The 16,418-nt window shown below is 49.6% G+C and overlaps 1 protein-coding gene and 1 long non-coding RNA gene across 6 annotated transcripts; one reads left to right on the top strand and one right to left on the bottom strand.

Annotated features, from left to right (window-relative positions):
* Nucleotides 1–2,047: 2,047 nt before the first annotated feature.
* Nucleotides 2,048–16,083, bottom strand: LOC138995149 (uncharacterized). Of its 4 annotated transcripts, none has more exons than XR_011468518.1 (3): nucleotides 15,388–16,083; nucleotides 10,339–10,435; nucleotides 2,048–2,574 (listed from the first exon to the last, which is right to left on the bottom strand). It is a non-coding gene; the product is annotated as an uncharacterized lncRNA (long non-coding RNA). The 4 variants fall into 4 exon arrangements; XR_011468515.1 differs by lacking the exon at nucleotides 2,048–2,574 and adding an exon at nucleotides 5,570–5,843 and having other exon boundaries at nucleotides 15,388–16,082; XR_011468516.1 differs by lacking the exon at nucleotides 2,048–2,574 and adding an exon at nucleotides 8,510–8,882.
* TNFSF12 (TNF superfamily member 12) lies at nucleotides 8,331–16,131 on the top strand. 2 transcript variants are annotated; one of them, XM_070395575.1, is made up of 7 exons: nucleotides 8,331–8,576; nucleotides 8,733–8,780; nucleotides 9,322–9,397; nucleotides 9,899–9,952; nucleotides 10,035–10,070; nucleotides 15,024–15,148; nucleotides 15,358–16,131. In XM_070395575.1, exons 1-7 carry the CDS (start codon nucleotides 8,418–8,420, stop codon nucleotides 15,604–15,606), a joined length of 747 nt encoding a protein of 248 aa, XP_070251676.1. In that variant the 5' UTR covers nucleotides 8,331–8,417; the 3' UTR covers nucleotides 15,607–16,131. The 2 variants fall into 2 exon arrangements, with proteins under 2 accessions (XP_070251676.1, XP_070251675.1); XM_070395574.1 differs by having other exon boundaries at nucleotides 8,730–8,780.
* The last annotated feature ends 287 nt before the right edge of the window (nucleotides 16,132–16,418 follow it).

Genomic DNA, 16,418 nt, shown 5'->3' with positions numbered 1-16,418 from the left:
ATTGATATATTTTAGAGTTATTACCATAAAATATGTATTTTACCTGGATTTACAAGAAGTTTATGTTATGATCTTTTGGTTAACTTTGTTTGACAACCTTCCCAAAGTTTAAATTTTAAGGGACTTTTTTTTAACCGAGAAATTGAAACCAGTTCATTGGTCTCACCATGCTGACTGAGGGAATAATAATGTAACTGGACAATCAATGGGTCTGGGCTGCCTGTGTTGAAATGTACCCTGCGAATCACAGAAGGACGCCTCAAGAAGTCGAATTAAAGAGTCACATTTATTGCAATCCGGGACTACGAGGGGGCATTTCGCTCTCCCAAATCTCGCAGTGCCCTCCCCAGCCCCAACATCAGATTTATATAGACAAAGATCACAAAGGTATTGATTACATCCCAGGGTTTGGAATGAGGACCTTGGTTTGCACAAAGCAGTTACAGAAGCGAGACTGAGCCTGTTATGCCCAGATTTCAAGATCCCCAATAGACGACCAGGGAGCCAGCCAAGACTGATGCAAAAGCAGAGAGTCTTTTATTATTATTATTATAGACCCCAGTCTGGCTCCCAGCCTCTACCGACGCAACGGCGAGACAAGAGAGAGAGAGAGAGAGAGAGAGAGAGACCGCCCGTGGGAAAAAAGGGGTTTTTAATAGGGGGTGGAGTGAGGGGAGGAGAGATGACTGTGGGCCCTGCCGATTGGCCAGGTGCAAGTCGGGTCTTGTTACACAGGATGTGGTCATATCTATGGCACGCACGTCCCTTGATTGTCATTGGTTAGTTTAAAGAAATCCTGGGCATGGCTAGCAGAGGTTTGGGTTTCCGGGAAGAAGGTGCTTGCCTGAGCACATGGCTGCCCAAAAAATGGAGGACACAGGGTAAGATGGAGGGCGTAGTCCTCGCCCTTTCACTCCCCCCTTTGTCTTGGAACTTCCAGCTCAATCATGAGACGGACTGCATTTTTATTTCACCGTTGCTAGAGGCCCATACTGGGCACACAGAACTATCAACTGAACTCATTTTTAGCTTTAACAACTTCTATTGAAATAGGATTTTTCTTCTTAAAATTCCTTCATGGCTATCAAAAAGCCAAATCAAGATTAATTTATCTACTGTCCTGATGTTTGCATAAACACAACAAGAATGGTAACTGACTACCTTTTCTGGAATCTCATGGTTGAATCTTAATGTGCCCCGTAGGGCCAGGAAGCCAAGCCATCAGGCCTGCCTGCAGTATCTGCTGAGTTAGGTGAATCCTTCACCTGTAGCAACTCCACCTGAGCCCATGCTCCAGGCTTTAAGGCACATCTCAGTAGCCCTCCTACCCGTTGCGGCCCAGAGTGTGTGGGGGTTCTGCAGGGACACAGAGGCATCTTTATTGCTCCCCTTCTACTCTTACCAACCGCCAGAGATGGTAGGGCATGGGCCTGACGCTTCAGCGCCAGCCATCTCCAGGGCTTCCAAGCAGGATACCAGGCTTTCTTTGTGGCATTCTTACTGGCTTCAAGTCTTTAGAGCTCAGACAGGGCTCTTTAAAACATGATACTCCAGTCAAAGTTTTCCGTTAATAAAACCACTATTAGGAACCAGTCTTATTGAATCTATGCAAAGAAATGTGTTGCCATGACTTATTTAGCATTTCCAGATTTCGGAGGAATTACATAAGGAGAAAAACATACTGATCTACTCTAAGATTTTGTGACTTTCCTTGCCAATTTCTTTTTATGAATTTTTTAGAGTTATAACAAAACATTAATTGTTGACATTAAACTTTCTTTCTATGCATAACCATGCCTTAGACCTTCTATTCTAAACAGGCCTTTCCCAGCTTACTACCCCTGACATGGGCATGGTTACGCAGGCCTTCAAGCAGTACACAGGCTGCCAACTGTCAACTGTCTTTCAACAGAGACCAAAACCTGATGGGCACCCTTCCCTGCCCAGTTGGCACCTGCCCTCTTGGCAGCTAGACATCCTTTACTTTTGGGGTTCACCCCACACAGTCCCCTTCTAGGACAGCCAACATACATTCAAACCTGCAAGAGAATTAATTAAAGGTCAATATAACATATCAATACAATGAAACATAATATTGGCATCATGGCCGCTTCAGGCAGCCAAATCTTCTGCTACTAAACATGTGATACTAAAGTCTATTCCTGACCTTCCTATGAATTGTCCTTGTCTTTTTGGAGCAATGTCCATGAAGATGCAGGCATTATTTAAGTCTATTCAATGTTACCAGCATCAGGCAGGTTGAACATGCCGTAGCTTGAGCTTGAGAGGGTTGCATTGATCTCGATAAATGCTCCATTTGGTGACAAAGTCTTTCCGGATCACGGATGGGTCCGCTGACCGGACGTGAGTGTAATGGATCCAGGTTGCGATGCTGTCTACCTTGAAAGTGGTGGGGGTCATCAGCACCACGGTGTAGGGACCCTTCCAACGTAGGTTCTCCTGGCGGTGCCTTCTGACGTAGACCCAATCTCCTGGTCTGTGTTGATGAGGAGTTGGGGTTGGGCTGGTCTTGTAGATGGCGCAGAGGCGTGGCCAAATGTCCTCGTGCACCCTCTGGAGCCCTCTCAAGGAAAGAGAGAGTTCTTGCAGCAAGAAAGTCAGCTTTAAGGTTAGGAATGATAGGGGGTGGCCTGCTAAACATGATAGGAGAGCCACCCAGTCCCCGCCAGTTTCCATGGTTCTTTTCTACCTACCCTGGACTCTGGGGTCTATAAGCACAATGTAATTTCCAATTTGTCCCAATAGCCCTGGCTACTACCTGCGTTACTTGTGCCCTTTGTGGCAGAGCAGCAACCAGGCCTCTTTCAAGGGAGTGCACTAGAAGGGGATATCAGCCCCTCCTTTGCTAGCAGCAACAGGTATCAAACCCTTTCAGTACATTTGACCAGCTTCATTCCCGCCCATCATTACAGATTCCAAGGCCCATTGTCTTCCTTTAACCAGCAAGCCAAATGACACTGGCCAGTATTATCTAATTCAGCACAGGCAGGGGGAAGGGCCCATGAAATCTCTGCCCTGAGGAACTGTGAGCCCCACCCTTAAATGTCCCAATCAGACTAGAAAAGCCACAAATACCTTTTAAATTTACACCAAAATTCCAAAATTCCAACCCAGCACAGAATATCACATAGCAAATCAAAGTTCCCAGCAAACAAACAGACAGAGATGTTTACTAGTTAGGCGGGCCGATTCCACCCTCTGACAGAGAGCAAGCGCCCTTAGGGAAAGATTCCAGCGGCTGCTCAGGGCACTTTGCTATCGGTTAGAGCACTCAGCCTCAAAGAAATCAAGCGTGTGTTTTTTTCCGCAGACTTCCACACTCACATGAACAAATAATTATACCTAAGTAGACATACAAACATCAAATAAACATTTACACTTACACCCTTTCAGTGAACAAGTACTTTTACAGTCTTGGGATCTTGAGCAGATAACAGGAACACTGCCCAAGTCCCCTGATGGGGGCCTGACAGGAACAGATGTGGGGGCCTCCCTTTCCCACATCCCAGGACAGGATTCTTGACCTATGTCTCATCCAGATAGAAACGGTACTCATCACAAACAAACAAACAAATCCAAAACCAAAAATAATTAACATTGTACATATATAACCACAGCTTTGGGTAAACACATTATCTAGAACCTAGGTTAAACTTAAGCATGTCCTGGGTCTCCAGAACACTGAGTTGGTAAGTTAACTGGAGCCCTTCGACCCTGGGACAGCTGCGCTGCCCCTCCCAGGTAAAGAAAAAATGTGCCCTCTAAGATCAGATGAAACCAGTTTCTACCTGAAATAATCGTATTTTACTTTAGAAATTGGATTACTGCTATCAGTTCTTTTTAAAGACTTTGACATAAACTTTAATTGTCCTTAGTTTAAGGAAAGCAAGATCTTCTAGATTTAAGAGATTAGCTTAAAAATAAATCCTCGAGGCAAGCACACTTCCTGCCCCATAGAGGATTTGAACTTAAAAGTTTTAAGTTTCCAGCCAAAAGCCTGGCATAGCTGCTAAATTTCAAAATGGTCACAATTTTTCTGCTGGGGAAGTCAAGAAGCAAACCCATAGCTATTCACATGTAAACTTGACTGTCAACTTCCTGGTGGTACTTGCCTCAGGGTGGGAAATTTCAAAAGAGCTACTTTAAATTGCTTTGGGAAACCAGCTTGTATTTCTTTGCCAGGTTCATCTCCGCCATCTTTAAGGCCAAAACAGCCTTAGGTTTTTATTCTGTACACAGCAAAAGGTCAAGTTCAGCTCAAAACTATGCGCACTTGTTTTTAAACTGGCCTTTTTCTTTTACATGTGCACAGAAATCCCGGATGCATTAAGTCATTAGCTGGAAAAAAAAGATAGAGATGGCGAAGATGAGGTGAAGAAGTGGCTTTCTTGGGGAGTGACGTCCATATTGGATGGCCACGTGGGCTTATTTCTTCCCTTCCCCCACATCCTGCTTTGGGGGAAGTTTCAGCAAATGACTCAGATGACATATTTTTCCCAAAGTCATGCTTAATAGATTACCTGCATGCTAGGGGAAGGGCGTGTCTACCCCTCCCTCCACCAAAATAAACTTTTTAATGGCAAGAAAAGAGACCTTAAACTTTCAGAGCTTTAAATCTTAGGTAGCAAATTAAATACTTAGCATTTTTAAAATCAATACTTTTACATTTAAGGATACATTTCAAATAAAATATAAGGCATTTTCAATTAATAGATTAACTTCTATCATCTAGACTTCATACTAGGAATACTCAGCTAGCCACATAAAGGAGGGGAGAGGGCAGGCCCCCTCCCTCCACACTCACACACTTTCACCAGACATTCATTCAGAGTTTAAACAATCCATTTAATTCCTAACAATTTCCCAATTCCCGAGGGAGCTCTATAGCCTCCCCTAATCTCTTTGAAATGATCAATCACAATAACCAAGGGAGCAGTCTGAGTCCGTCATAACATCCATCCAGCAAGTCCACAAAATAAAACCGAAAAAACACAAACACAAACAACTAAGGGCTTGAAAATACAGTCTTCCAATTCCATGGAAGCAAAAACCGCAAGCTAGACGATGGCTGCGCGCCAACCAGTGGGAGCGACCCGCCTTGTCTCAGATTGAGGGGATCTTACAGACCTTCCAACTCTGCAGAAGCAAAACTACACCCCTCCAGATGGAGGGTCGAGGCGTCCCCCGACTCCTCCCGCCCGTGATCCCCCAGTGCGTCTACTTAGACCGTTACGGGCAATTACAGATTTCAGAAGTGAGCTCACACAGGACAGATACAGAATACACAATGACACAGACACCTACCGAGGTCAGTCAGACTCTTCGGATCGAGGGCCCCTCGATGGTCTTGGGGATCCCGGACGAGCCCCCAAATGTTATGCCCAGATTTCAAGATCCCCAATAGACGACCAGGGAGCCAGCCAAGTCCGATGCAAAAGCAGAGAGTCTTTTATTGTTATTACAGACCCGGGTCTGGCTCCCAGCCTCTACCGACGCAACGGCGAGACGAGAGAGAGAGAGAGAGAGAGAGAGAGAGAGAGACCGCCCGTGGGAAAAAAGGGGTTTTTAATAGGGGGTGGAGTGGGGGGAGGAGAGATGACTGTGGGCCCTGCCAATTGGCCAGGTGCAAGTCGGGTCTTGTTACACAGGATGTGGTCATATCTATGGCGCGCACGTCCCTTGATTGTCATTGGTTAGTTTAAAGAAATCCTGGGCGTGGCTAGCAGAGGCTTGGGCTTCCGGGAAGAAGGTCCTCTCTCCTCCCCTGGCGCCTCAGGTTTCTGCAACAAGGTTGTTCATCTTTCCATGACAATAGGCAGCTCCTGGGTGTAGAGGATGTAGAGTTCCCAGGTCCCTGTTGAGCTCCCAGGTCCCAAGCGCCATTCCCAGCCAGGTTAGAATGTGCAGAACAAAACAATCACGGTTAACATAGCATGATTAATGTTTCTTACAGTTATAGCTGGTCCCCAATATTCTATTTCTGCCCCTAACAAAGTGACTTTGAGTTATTCCAATAACCCCTGGAATGCCTCAAGGATTTGTTCTCCTTGTAAAAGAAGTCTTTGAACTAATTAGGCCTATTTTGATATGCTTGAAATTGGAAGCATTTGGAAAGTCTACATGGGAAGATTTGCCAAATAAAATAATAGCTATGTTCTATTTGAATACATACATTTTAATTAAACAGTTCCATTATATACATATATTTTTATTCAAATGGATATTCTAGAAATTTCAGCCTGCCTTAGCAAGGAACTTGCAAAGATTCAGAGCCAAGTTCAAACAGGGAGCTCTCAGGTGTAGAGGTGTCCTGTCGGTGCACTGGGTAAGCTGCTTCAGAAGTGAGATCTTAGAATATACCTCCTTACTCTAATTTGAATTAAGTATAATAAACAAAGGGGCTTCAGACACTGTCATTCAGGGAAGCCCCTGGGGACTCTGTAAAGTCGGTCCCTCCTTCTATCACCTGGTTCTTACCTCTCCTCAGACCTGTAGTTACTATAATTTTCCTCCTCATTTTTAGGCCATGCCTTTTTAACCTTCTTGTCAAAACCTTCTAGCCAAATTTGTCACCTCTAGGATACAACAATTCCATATCAAGATGATGATGCTTCCGGGACTCTGGCCCATCCCTACTTTGGAAGAATTAGCTGACAGCCTCTCAGTTCCAGTCTCAAATCCCATTCCCTTGTCTCCCTTACATCAGGCAGGGAGAGACTGAAAGGGCGAGGACTACGCCCTCCATCTTACCCTGGGTCCTCCATCTTTGGGCAGCCATGTGTTCGGCAAGGCTTCTTCCCGGAAGCCCAAGCCTCTGCTAGCCACACCCAGGACTTCTTTAAACTAACCAATGACAATCAAGGGAAGTGTGCGCCATAGATACGACCACATCCTGTGTAACGAGATACCGACTTGCGCCTGACCAATCGGCAGGGCCCACAGTCCTCTCTCCTCCCCTTACTATAAAACCTCTCTCCCCACAGGGCTGGCCCTCTCTCTGCCACTTGCTGCTGTGTCAGTAAGAAGGGTAGGGGAGCCAAGCCCGGGTTTGAATAAAAGACTCTTTGCTTTTGCATCGGACACGGCTGGCTCCCTGGTGTGGTCTATTGGGGATCTTAAAATCTGGGCATAACAAGACACCTGTAGCCTACATAGGCAGTGACTACGGCCTTTGTCAGCAGGAAGCAGTTACTAGAGACAAAGCCTCCTTTCCCATCACCCCTAAAAGATTCCAGGGATGGGAGTCTCTGAAGGTGGAATGAGACAGCATAGTAAGAAGCTAGGAAAATTCTTTGGCAAGTTGAATGGGGAAACTGAGACAGAGCTGAACAAACAGGCCGAGCAATTTACAGCCACATAACGAAGGTCACCACCCTAGAGATAACAGCTAGGCCTCAGTTGTATTTCAGCTCCAAGCCCAGAAAAGCAGCAAAACCAGGTGAGCAATGCCAGGACCTCAGCCCTGTTGCTGACTGATCAGTAGAGACCATGACCTTGAAAGGGCACACCTGGAAAACTGATGAACAATCTGCTGAAATGCTCTCCTGAGACCTCCCCTAAGGTTCAGGCCTGCGAGAGATCAAAATCCCTCAAGACAAAGGACCCAACCCCGTGCCTTTCCCTCCTCCCTCTTTTTCCCTCAACAGGCCTGCGCATCCTAAACTCTAACGGTCCCCAGGGGACTTGCAACCAGGAAGCCACGGGCAGCAGCAGCAGCTGGTCTTGGGCTCACCCCCTGACCCTGTCCCCAAGCCCCCCTTTTCTCTGACTTCCCAGGGAGCTAAAGCAGCCCCGCCCCGCTCATTTCTCTCCTAGAACGTTCTCCGGTTGCCTCGTCTATGCTAAGCCCGTCCTTGCTACCCTCATCATCACCTGAACGTGTGTGGTTAAATCTTTCCTGCAGGAAGTCAAGAGCCCGCACAGTACTGGCTGGCCCTGCAGCCCCGCTCCGGCCAGGCCCCCTGTCCGGGAACAGGCAGGGCTGGGTCGCAGCAGAGTCGCAGGTGTCTGGTAGCATGACCACCCTCACCCGGACCTGGGTGGCGTTTCTGCTCATTCCTGCCTTCATTCACTCCCTCTGCCCTCTGCCTGGAGAGCCATGGGCTGCACATCCCATCTCGGGCGGCTGCGCACTCACAAACCTCGCCCTGCTTCTAGGCGCCCAGGCGGAGGGTGCCTCTTCGCTCAGCTGTGCTGAGCAGAGCGCAGTCCGCTCCGTGAGCAGCTCGAGGCAACCACACAAACAGTGTCCGGCTTCCTGTCCTCATCCCCGCCCTCCCGCTTGGTTTCCCTTGCCCCTCCCTCTCCCCAGCCCGATCCTCCCGCCGGCTCCCCCTCCCCCGATCCCTCGGGTCCCGGGATGGGGGGGCGGTGAGGCAGGATCAGCCCCCGCCCCCATGGCTGCCCGTCGGAGCCTGAGGCAGAGGGGGCGCACGGGGGAGCCGGGCACCGCCCTGCTGGCCCCGCTTATGCTGGGCCTGGGCCTGGCGCTGGCCTGCCTTGGCCTCCTGCTGGCCGTGGTCAGCCTGGGGAGCCGGGCATCGTCCTCAGCTCAGGTGAGGCCCTGCTGCACACCCCTCCCGGGGCGATTAGGAGCAAAATCTACAGAGCAGTTTATGAGGCTGCGTGGGCTGAGGACAAGGGGCCAGGGAGATGGGTGGAGGGTGAGCTGTCAGGTGGAGGACAGGGTGACCCTACCTCCTTCCCAGCAGGAGCCTGCCCAGGGGGAGCTGGTGGCAGAAGAGGACCAGGACCCTCTGGTGAGTGGCTGTGGGTGCTGACGGCAGGCTGCTGGGCACGGGAAGTGTGTGTGAGCTGAGGGTGCAGGGAGTGCCCTGGCTGTGTCGGCCCCGTTTGTAGGTCTATGGGCAAGAGAGGGTGACAGCTGTGTGAGGGGTTGGTGCGGGGTTTGGTCAGCGGAGTGAACGCGCTATTGGCTGAGGGTGAAGTGGGAGTGTGAGATACGGTGGAGGAGGGATGCTGGTTGTCTGTGGAGGGTGCTTACCCACCGTGTTTTCTGACTGAGTGTGGGCTTGTGTGCAGTGGGCCAATCGCTTGCAGGGTCTGCACTTGGTTGTGGGGCTGGGGAAGTGTGGCTGGTCTCTGAGAGACGTGAGGGCTGAGACCTGACCCCAGAAACTTGCCTCCCCTTGGCCTCGGCCACTGTTGGCTGAACTCTCCGTCCCTCCCTAAGACTCCTGTGCCTGTCTGTGCCTCTCCTAACGGCCTCTGTCATCTCAGTTTATGTCTCTGGGAATCCCTGGCAAGGCTCTGAGTCAGCCCTGCCCTCACTTCCCCCAGGAACTGAATCCCCAGTCGGAGGAGGGCCAGTACCCTGTGCCTTTCCTGAATCAGCTGGTTCGGCCTCGCCGAAGTGGTGAGCATCTCTTTATCCCAACCTTAGTGGCTTCTGAATTCATTATTGCTTTTGTTCATCATAACAGCCGAATGAGTGGGCAGAGCAAAAACCATTCTCCTCTTTATGAATGGAGACACTGAGACACAGAGAATAAAGGGGGAGGAGGGTCAGAGTCATGCTGTAGAGATAAAGTGGGGAAGTCAGAAGCCTAGGCCCCAGTAAGCAAAAACTTATGAATGGGATAACCATGTGACCATATATCCAGGTTTGTGGGGGACTGGCCTGGCTTACACCTGTTATCTCAGCACCCTTTCTGCTCTCAGAGGCATCCAGTTTGGATGATAAATTATATAGTCGCTCTGCTTATGTAGGAAGATAAGGCATGAGGTTCTGAGGCCAGAAATCTGGACAGAAATGAGGATGCCAGGGTTCTTAGAGGGGACTGGGGCTGGGGGAGTCGCTCCTGGCGCCCAGATATGTGGAGTCTGCTTTGCCCATCTGTCTTTCCTTGATTCTCAGCACCTAAAGGCCGGAAAACACGGGCCCGCAGAGTGGTTGCAGCCCACTATGAAGGTGGGTGATGGGTGAGCCGTGCCCAGGGAGGAGGGGTGAGAGGGGCAGGGCAGGTCGCACCAACCCTTCCTGTGTTTTACAGTTCACCCACAGCCTGGACAGGATGGAGCACAAGCAGGTAAGACCCTGTCTCCACCTCTGACCCCCACAGCACTGGCCTCCTGGAAAAGGGGCCCCTCAAAACCTTGACCACCCCCATCCCTGCCTTCAGCCTCAGAACCCCAGAAGCCAGTTCGGGAAAGTCCTCAGGGTTCAGTTCTCTCAGCTCCCAGACTTGGACTTTCTCTGGGATCCAGGCACGGGACCCCAGGAAGACTCCTTCCGCTCCCAGAACCCAGGCAGATTCTCCCACCAAACCACCAGCCCACCTTCTCACTCTTCTTCACCTTAGATTTTTTCCTGTCCTTCCCCTCCACATCTTCATGCTCGGATCATTTTTCTCAAAATGCTTCTAGTTTCTGTTCTTCTTTTCTCTTTTGGTTGCTTTCAGAGAGGAAGGGAGAGGAAGAGAGAAATAGAAACATCAATGATGAGAGAGAATCATTGATTGGCTGCCTCCTGCAAGCCCCACACTGGGGATCGAGCCTGCAACCCAGGCATGTACCCTGATTGGGAATCGAACTGTGACCTGGATCATAGTCAACACTCAACCACTGAGCCACACTGGCCAGGCACTGTTTTTTTTTTCCAGCCCTACCATACCCCCTACCTCAGCACCTTGACATTCGAATCTCAAACCCAGTCTAAATCTTTCCCCATTCCAAACTTTCCTACCCCCTACTCTGTCCCACCTGTGTTGCCAAGCTAAGCCCCCCCACCAAACCTCATCTTCATTATTTCATTGTTCTCTGCCTGGCTTCCAGGCTCTCATGGTCTCAACCTCTTTTCCCTGCACATCCTTATGAATTCTCCACACGTGTTGGGCTGACTCCCCTTCCCCACCAATGTTCCTCTTCTGGACTTTGCACATATTGTTCCCTGACTTGGAATGCCCTTCCATGTGACAGGCCAGGAGGCAAGACATAAGGGTGAGTTGGTCTAGAGGCTGGCAGCTGAGGCGGAGAGAAGTAAGCATGTGGCTTGAAGATATGGCTTGCTTGTTGGTTGGCTGTGGAGGATAGGGGAAAGGGAGGAATCGGAAATGACTTGTAGATTTTTAAGTTGGGCATCTTTGGGAAGAATGATGCCATTTGCTAACATGGGGCTAACCGGGGAAGAAATAGGTTGGGAGGCATGCATATTAATAATTAAATTTGAAATCTAATACTAAACAAGCGGATAGATAATAATAAAAAGTGAGTTCCACAAAGAGATGGCTGGACGTAGTAGACAAACTCAGGCTAGGCCAGGACTAATAAAGTCAGGAGTCATTGCCATGTGGATGGTATTTAAAGCTATAGGACTGGATGAGACACCAGTGGAAAAAAGAGCCCCATGAGTGAACCCCTTGGACACCTAGAGATGGAGCCAAGGAGGAGAACCAGCCGGAGAGAGAGGAAGAAACCCCGGGAGGGTAGTGTCATGGAACCTGAGATAAGACACAGTTTCGCCCTAGCCAGTTTGGGTCAGTGGATAGAGCGTTGGCCTGTGGACCGAAGAGTCCTGTGTTCGATTCTGGTCAAGGGCATGTACCTCGGTTGCAGGCTCCTCCCTGACCCAGGCCCTGGTCGGGGTGCATCCAGGAGGCAACCAGTTGATGTGTTTCTCTCACATTAATATTTCTGTCTTTCCCTCTCTCTTCCACACTCTCTCTAAAAATCAATGGAAAAAATATCCTCGGGTGAGGATTAAAAAATAATAATGAAAAAAAATGCTCTTCAAACTTAAAAAAAAAAAAGACACAGTTTCAAGAAGGATGTGGCTGTCTGTTGAAGGCAGCTGAGAGGTCACATGAGATGAGAACAGAGAAATGACTGCGGGTTTGCTAATATAAAAAGTCACCTGGTGACCTTGACCAGGGCAGTTCTGTGGCATAGTTAGGATGGAAGCCAGCATGTATTGGGTTAAGAAAAAATCTGAAGTAGAAATTGGAGACAGTGACAACCCTTTCCAGAAGTTTCTCTGTAACAGGAGCAGAGAAATGGGCTAGTAGGTGGAGGGGGATGTGGATGAAGGAAAAGTTCCATCCTTTCAGTGATAAGGAATACTACATGAATCTTAGTTACAGATGGTCTGATCATTTTATAGGTGGAGGTCACTTAACTTGTCTGAGGTCATGACGATACTAAGTGGTGGAGCTGGGATTTGGACCCAGCTAGAGTGTGCTTGTGTACTGGACATGGTGCATGTGAGCAAGCAAGGCTGGAAACGGAGTCATTTGGAAAGAGGAGGCTGAGAAGATTCTCAGGGAGATGTGGCCGGGGCCAGACTGGAAGGGAGATGGGACAGAGCTATTTAAGTGGCAGAGTTGCTAGCAGCTGGTGATGATGGGGGAATAAAGTTGGTGAAGGAGAGGGAGACATGTACCTGGTGGGAGGTAGAACCATGAACCAAACGTGGAATAAAGACAGTAAAGCAAGTTTGGAGTTGCGGTGCCCGGCCAGTGTGGCTCAGTGGTTGAGTGTCAACTCATGAACCAGGAACTCAGGTTCTGTTGGATTCCGATCAGGGCACATGCCTGGGTTGTGGGCTCAATCCCCAGTAGGGGGCGTGCAGGAGGCAGCCTACCAATGATTCTCTCTCATCATTGATGTTTCTATTTCTCTCTCCCTCTCCCTTCCTCTCTGAAATCAATAAAAACATTTTTTACAACCCAGGCATGTGCCCTTAACCAGAATTGAACCCCGGACCCTTCAGTCCTCAGGCCGACGCTCTATCCACTGAGCCAAACCAGCAAGGGCAATAAAAACATTTTTTTTAAAAAAAGTTTGGGGTGGCAGGCCAAGCTCAGTTTGGTTCAGATGAGTTTGGGGTGCCTGGGGCAGGATGAGAAGGGGCAGGGCTGGAGACTCAGATCCGAGTCTGTGCAATAAAGGCCACAGTAACCCATAGGTGAGGCTGAAAATGCCCAGAGAGCATTACATTTTCCTTGAGACAGTAATAAGGATGGGGCGCTGGGGCTAGCAGAGGATGAGGGGTTGAGGAAGGCAGCTGCTGAGGCTGCAGAGATCAGCCATTGAGGTCCAGGAGACTGGCCTGTGGACCCAAACAAAGAGCTGTCGTCCGTGTTTATCTCCTTCCCTCTATCTTCCCACCAGTGTTTGCTGGGCGCCCACTCAGAGCAGGCCAAGGTCCTGGTGCAAGGACACAGTGGTGAATAGGACCGTTGTCCCTGCTCTTTTAGGGAAGTCGGACTCCAAACTGTCACATATATAAATAAACCAGATGAGCCCTAACCGTAGGCTCAGTGGAAAGAGCGTGGGCCCTCAGACTGAAGGGTCCGGGGTTCGATTCCGGTCCAGGGCATGTACTTTGGTTGTGGGCTAGATCCCCAGTAGGAGGCGTGTAGGAGGCAGCCGATCAATGACTCTCATCGATGTTTCTATCTCTCTATCCCTCTCCCTTCCTCTCTCTAAAAAATAAATAAAAATTAAATTAAATTAAATTAAAATAAAATAAGCCAGATGATTTCCCATGTTGGCAACTGCTATGAAAGAAACAGGGTGATGTGAAGAGATTAACGGAGGCAGGGCCGAGTCTGGCTGTTTTAACCTGGGTGGCCTGGGAAGGCCTCTCAGAGGGTTGAGACCTGACTGACAGGAGATGCCGGGCAGGGCAGAGTGTTCTGAGAAGAGGGAAGAACAGTACAGAGCCCTGCAGGGACAAGAACTTGGTTCTCAGCAGGAACAGAAAGAAGGCCAGAGTGGGTGGAGCCTTGTGAATGGGAGGTGCGTGTGAGATTAGATTGGAGAGGTAGGTGGCGGGGCTGTGGAGAGCCTGGGAAGCCACTTGAGGTCCTGTTCTATCACTTTATTATTTATCTTCTTTGCAATTTTCTATTATCCTAGCTCTAGATTTAAAAAAAAAAGTTTTTGTTAATCCTCACTCAAGGATATTTTTTCCATGGCTTTTCAGAGAGAGTGGAAGGGAGGGTGGGAGGGGAAGAAGAAGGAGAGAGAGAGAGAGAGAGAGAGAGAGAGAGAGAGAGAGAGAGAGAGATCCACGTGAGAGAGACACATCAACTGGTTGCTTCCTGCACCTGCCTGACCAGGGCGGGGAGTGAACCTGCAACCCAGGTATGTGCCCTTGACCAAGAATCGAACCCTGGGCCGTGCACCGACTGATGCTCTAACCACTGATCCACACCAGTCAGGGCTAGATTTTTTTTTTTTTTTTGGTAATGGCTTTATTGAGATAAAGGTGTTCTCACATACCATACAGTTCACCCATTTAAAGTATATAATGAAATGGTTTTGAGTATATTTACACAGCTGTGCAACCATCACTACAGTAATTTTAGAACATTTTCATTTCCTCAAAAAGAAAACCTGTACCTTGTAGCCATGATCCCCTATTTCTCCGATCCCACAGGCTGCCAGTGCTAAGCAAACACTAATCTACTTTCTGTCTCTCCATATTTGTATGTTTGGACATTTCATAGAAATCATATACTATGTTGTCCTTTATGACTGAAAGCATTTAGCATAACGTTTTCATAGTTCGTAGCATTTCTTCTTAAGGCTGAATAATATCCCATTGTATGGATATATACAATTTTCCTTATCGATGCATCAGTTGATGAATATTTGGGTACCATTTTTTTTAAAATTTTAATAATCCAAGTAATGTGTGATTCAAGTAATGCATGTGTATACATTCTCAAAGTAAAAGAGGTGAACACTACAGACTCAAAACATAAAGGCCCCCACGCTTCTCCCTCAGTCCTGCTCTTCTCCCCAGAAGTGGCTGGTGACAGCCTGCCGTGCGTGGTTCTGGTTACACAGGTCAGGTTTCCTCACTAACTTCCCGTGACACTATGTGCCCCCGAGGCCCTGGGTCCTCCCTTGTCCTGGGCCATCTGTGGATCTTCTGGGTCAGGTGGGCCCTCAAGGTTCGCCAACTCCAAGGGCGCCTGGGGACCGTGCGAGTCCTGTGCGGGGACTTTCCCCTCTCTTTGAACATCCACATTCAGGTGTGGACGGGACGGTGAGTGGCTGGGAGGAGGCCAAAATCAACAGCTCCAACCCGCTGCGCTATGACCGCCAGAGCGGGGGATTCACGGTCACCCGGGCTGGGCTCTACTACCTGTACTGTCAGGTAAGCCCCCCCTGGCTCCGGGGGTGAAGCAGGAACTGAGGAAGAGGGTTGGGTTTGGAAGGGGGGGCAAGCTAAAGGTGGGGTGGGGCAGTTTGGGGTTGGGGCCAGGGGGTAGGGTGGGGGGGACATTTGGGTCTCCAAGGAAACGTGAAATGGAGAGGAGGGCAAGCGAGGCCTGGACTCCGCCCCCCTCTCCTCCCCCCCGACAGGTGCACTTTGATGACGGAAAGGCTGTCTACCTGAAGCTGGACTTGCTCGTGGACGACACGCTGGCCCTGCGATGCCTGGAAGAGTTCTCTGCCACTGCGAGTTCCCACGGGTCTCAGCTCCGTCTCTGCCAGGTGTCTGGGCTGCTGCCCCTGCGGCCTGGGTCCTCCCTACGGATCCGAACCCTCCCCTGGGCCCATCTCAAGGCTGCCCCTTTCCTTACCTACTTTGGACTCTTCCAAGTTCACTGAGGGGCCCTGGTCTCGCAGTGGTTCTCCCAGGCTGCTGGCTCCCCACAACAACTCTCTGAGCACCCCAGTCCCCTTGGCCCCACCCTAAGCTGCTCCTCCCCTCAGACTTGCCTCTCCCTGGGTACGTTGCCAGGGCTTGTTCACGTGTATTCCATGCAACATAAATATTCCCGTTCGTCTCTGAAGAGCCCTCCCCCTACCTCTGGTTCTCCACCTCACTAGCTCCCAAACCCCTGATCTTCGACACCCCCATTTATCTCCTGACTCCCCACCCTGGCTGCCACCCCCTGGTACACTGTTTACTATACTCTGGGTGAGGATGGGTCCCCAAAACCCCTCTCAGGCACTAAGAGAAGCTGGATACCAGAGAGACTGGGACTAGGCCAAGAGTTCCCAAATGTGAGGGCTAAGGGACCAAGACAAGTTCCTCCCCTGATAGTTCCCTGTGGATTTTTAAAACAGATATTATTTTTATTATTATTGTGACAAAATGTTGATAAGTAGAAATTAAAGAGAATAAGTCATGGTTGCTCTCTTTATTGGGTGTTTAGGGGGCCTCCTCAGGGGAACTGCAAGCCCTGAGAAGGGGGTCTGGGCACTGGGGCGTGGGGTGCAGGACACCTGGGGTTCCAGGTCCGCATGCAGGCTTGCGAGGGGGGACCCACAGGCCTCCGGCCCCCGAGGTGTGAGCAGAGCGTGGAAAGGCAAAGTGCCAGGAAACAAAATCAATCCTCTGCCCAAGGTCCAGCAGAAGTGGCCTCATTTACCTAGGAGGCGGGCTTCCTCCCGCGGGGAATCCCTGGCGGGCGGAA

Source organism: Myotis yumanensis, unplaced genomic scaffold (genome assembly GCF_028538775.1).
Source record: "Myotis yumanensis isolate MYYU_CA2020_CCGP unplaced genomic scaffold, mMyoYum1.0.hap1 SCAF_16, whole genome shotgun sequence".
Classification (NCBI taxonomy): domain Eukaryota; kingdom Metazoa; phylum Chordata; class Mammalia; order Chiroptera; family Vespertilionidae; genus Myotis; species Myotis yumanensis.
This window is presented reverse-complemented; position numbering and strand designations above follow the sequence as displayed.

What these genes read in the sequence shown, in the direction of transcription:
- TNFSF12 (XM_070395574.1), top strand. Translation starts at nt 8,418, where the DNA reads ATGGCTGCCCGTCGGAGCCTGAGGCAGAGGGGGCGCACGGGGGAGCCG. An exon ending in GGGCATCGTCCTCAGCTCAG is followed by an intron (nt 8,577 to 8,729) that starts GTGAGGCCCTGC and finishes CCTCCTTCCCAG; the next exon opens with CAGGAGCCTGCCCAGGGGGA. An exon ending in GGTTGCAGCCCACTATGAAG is followed by an intron (nt 9,953 to 10,034) that starts GTGGGTGATGGG and finishes TGTGTTTTACAG; the next exon opens with TTCACCCACAGCCTGGACAG.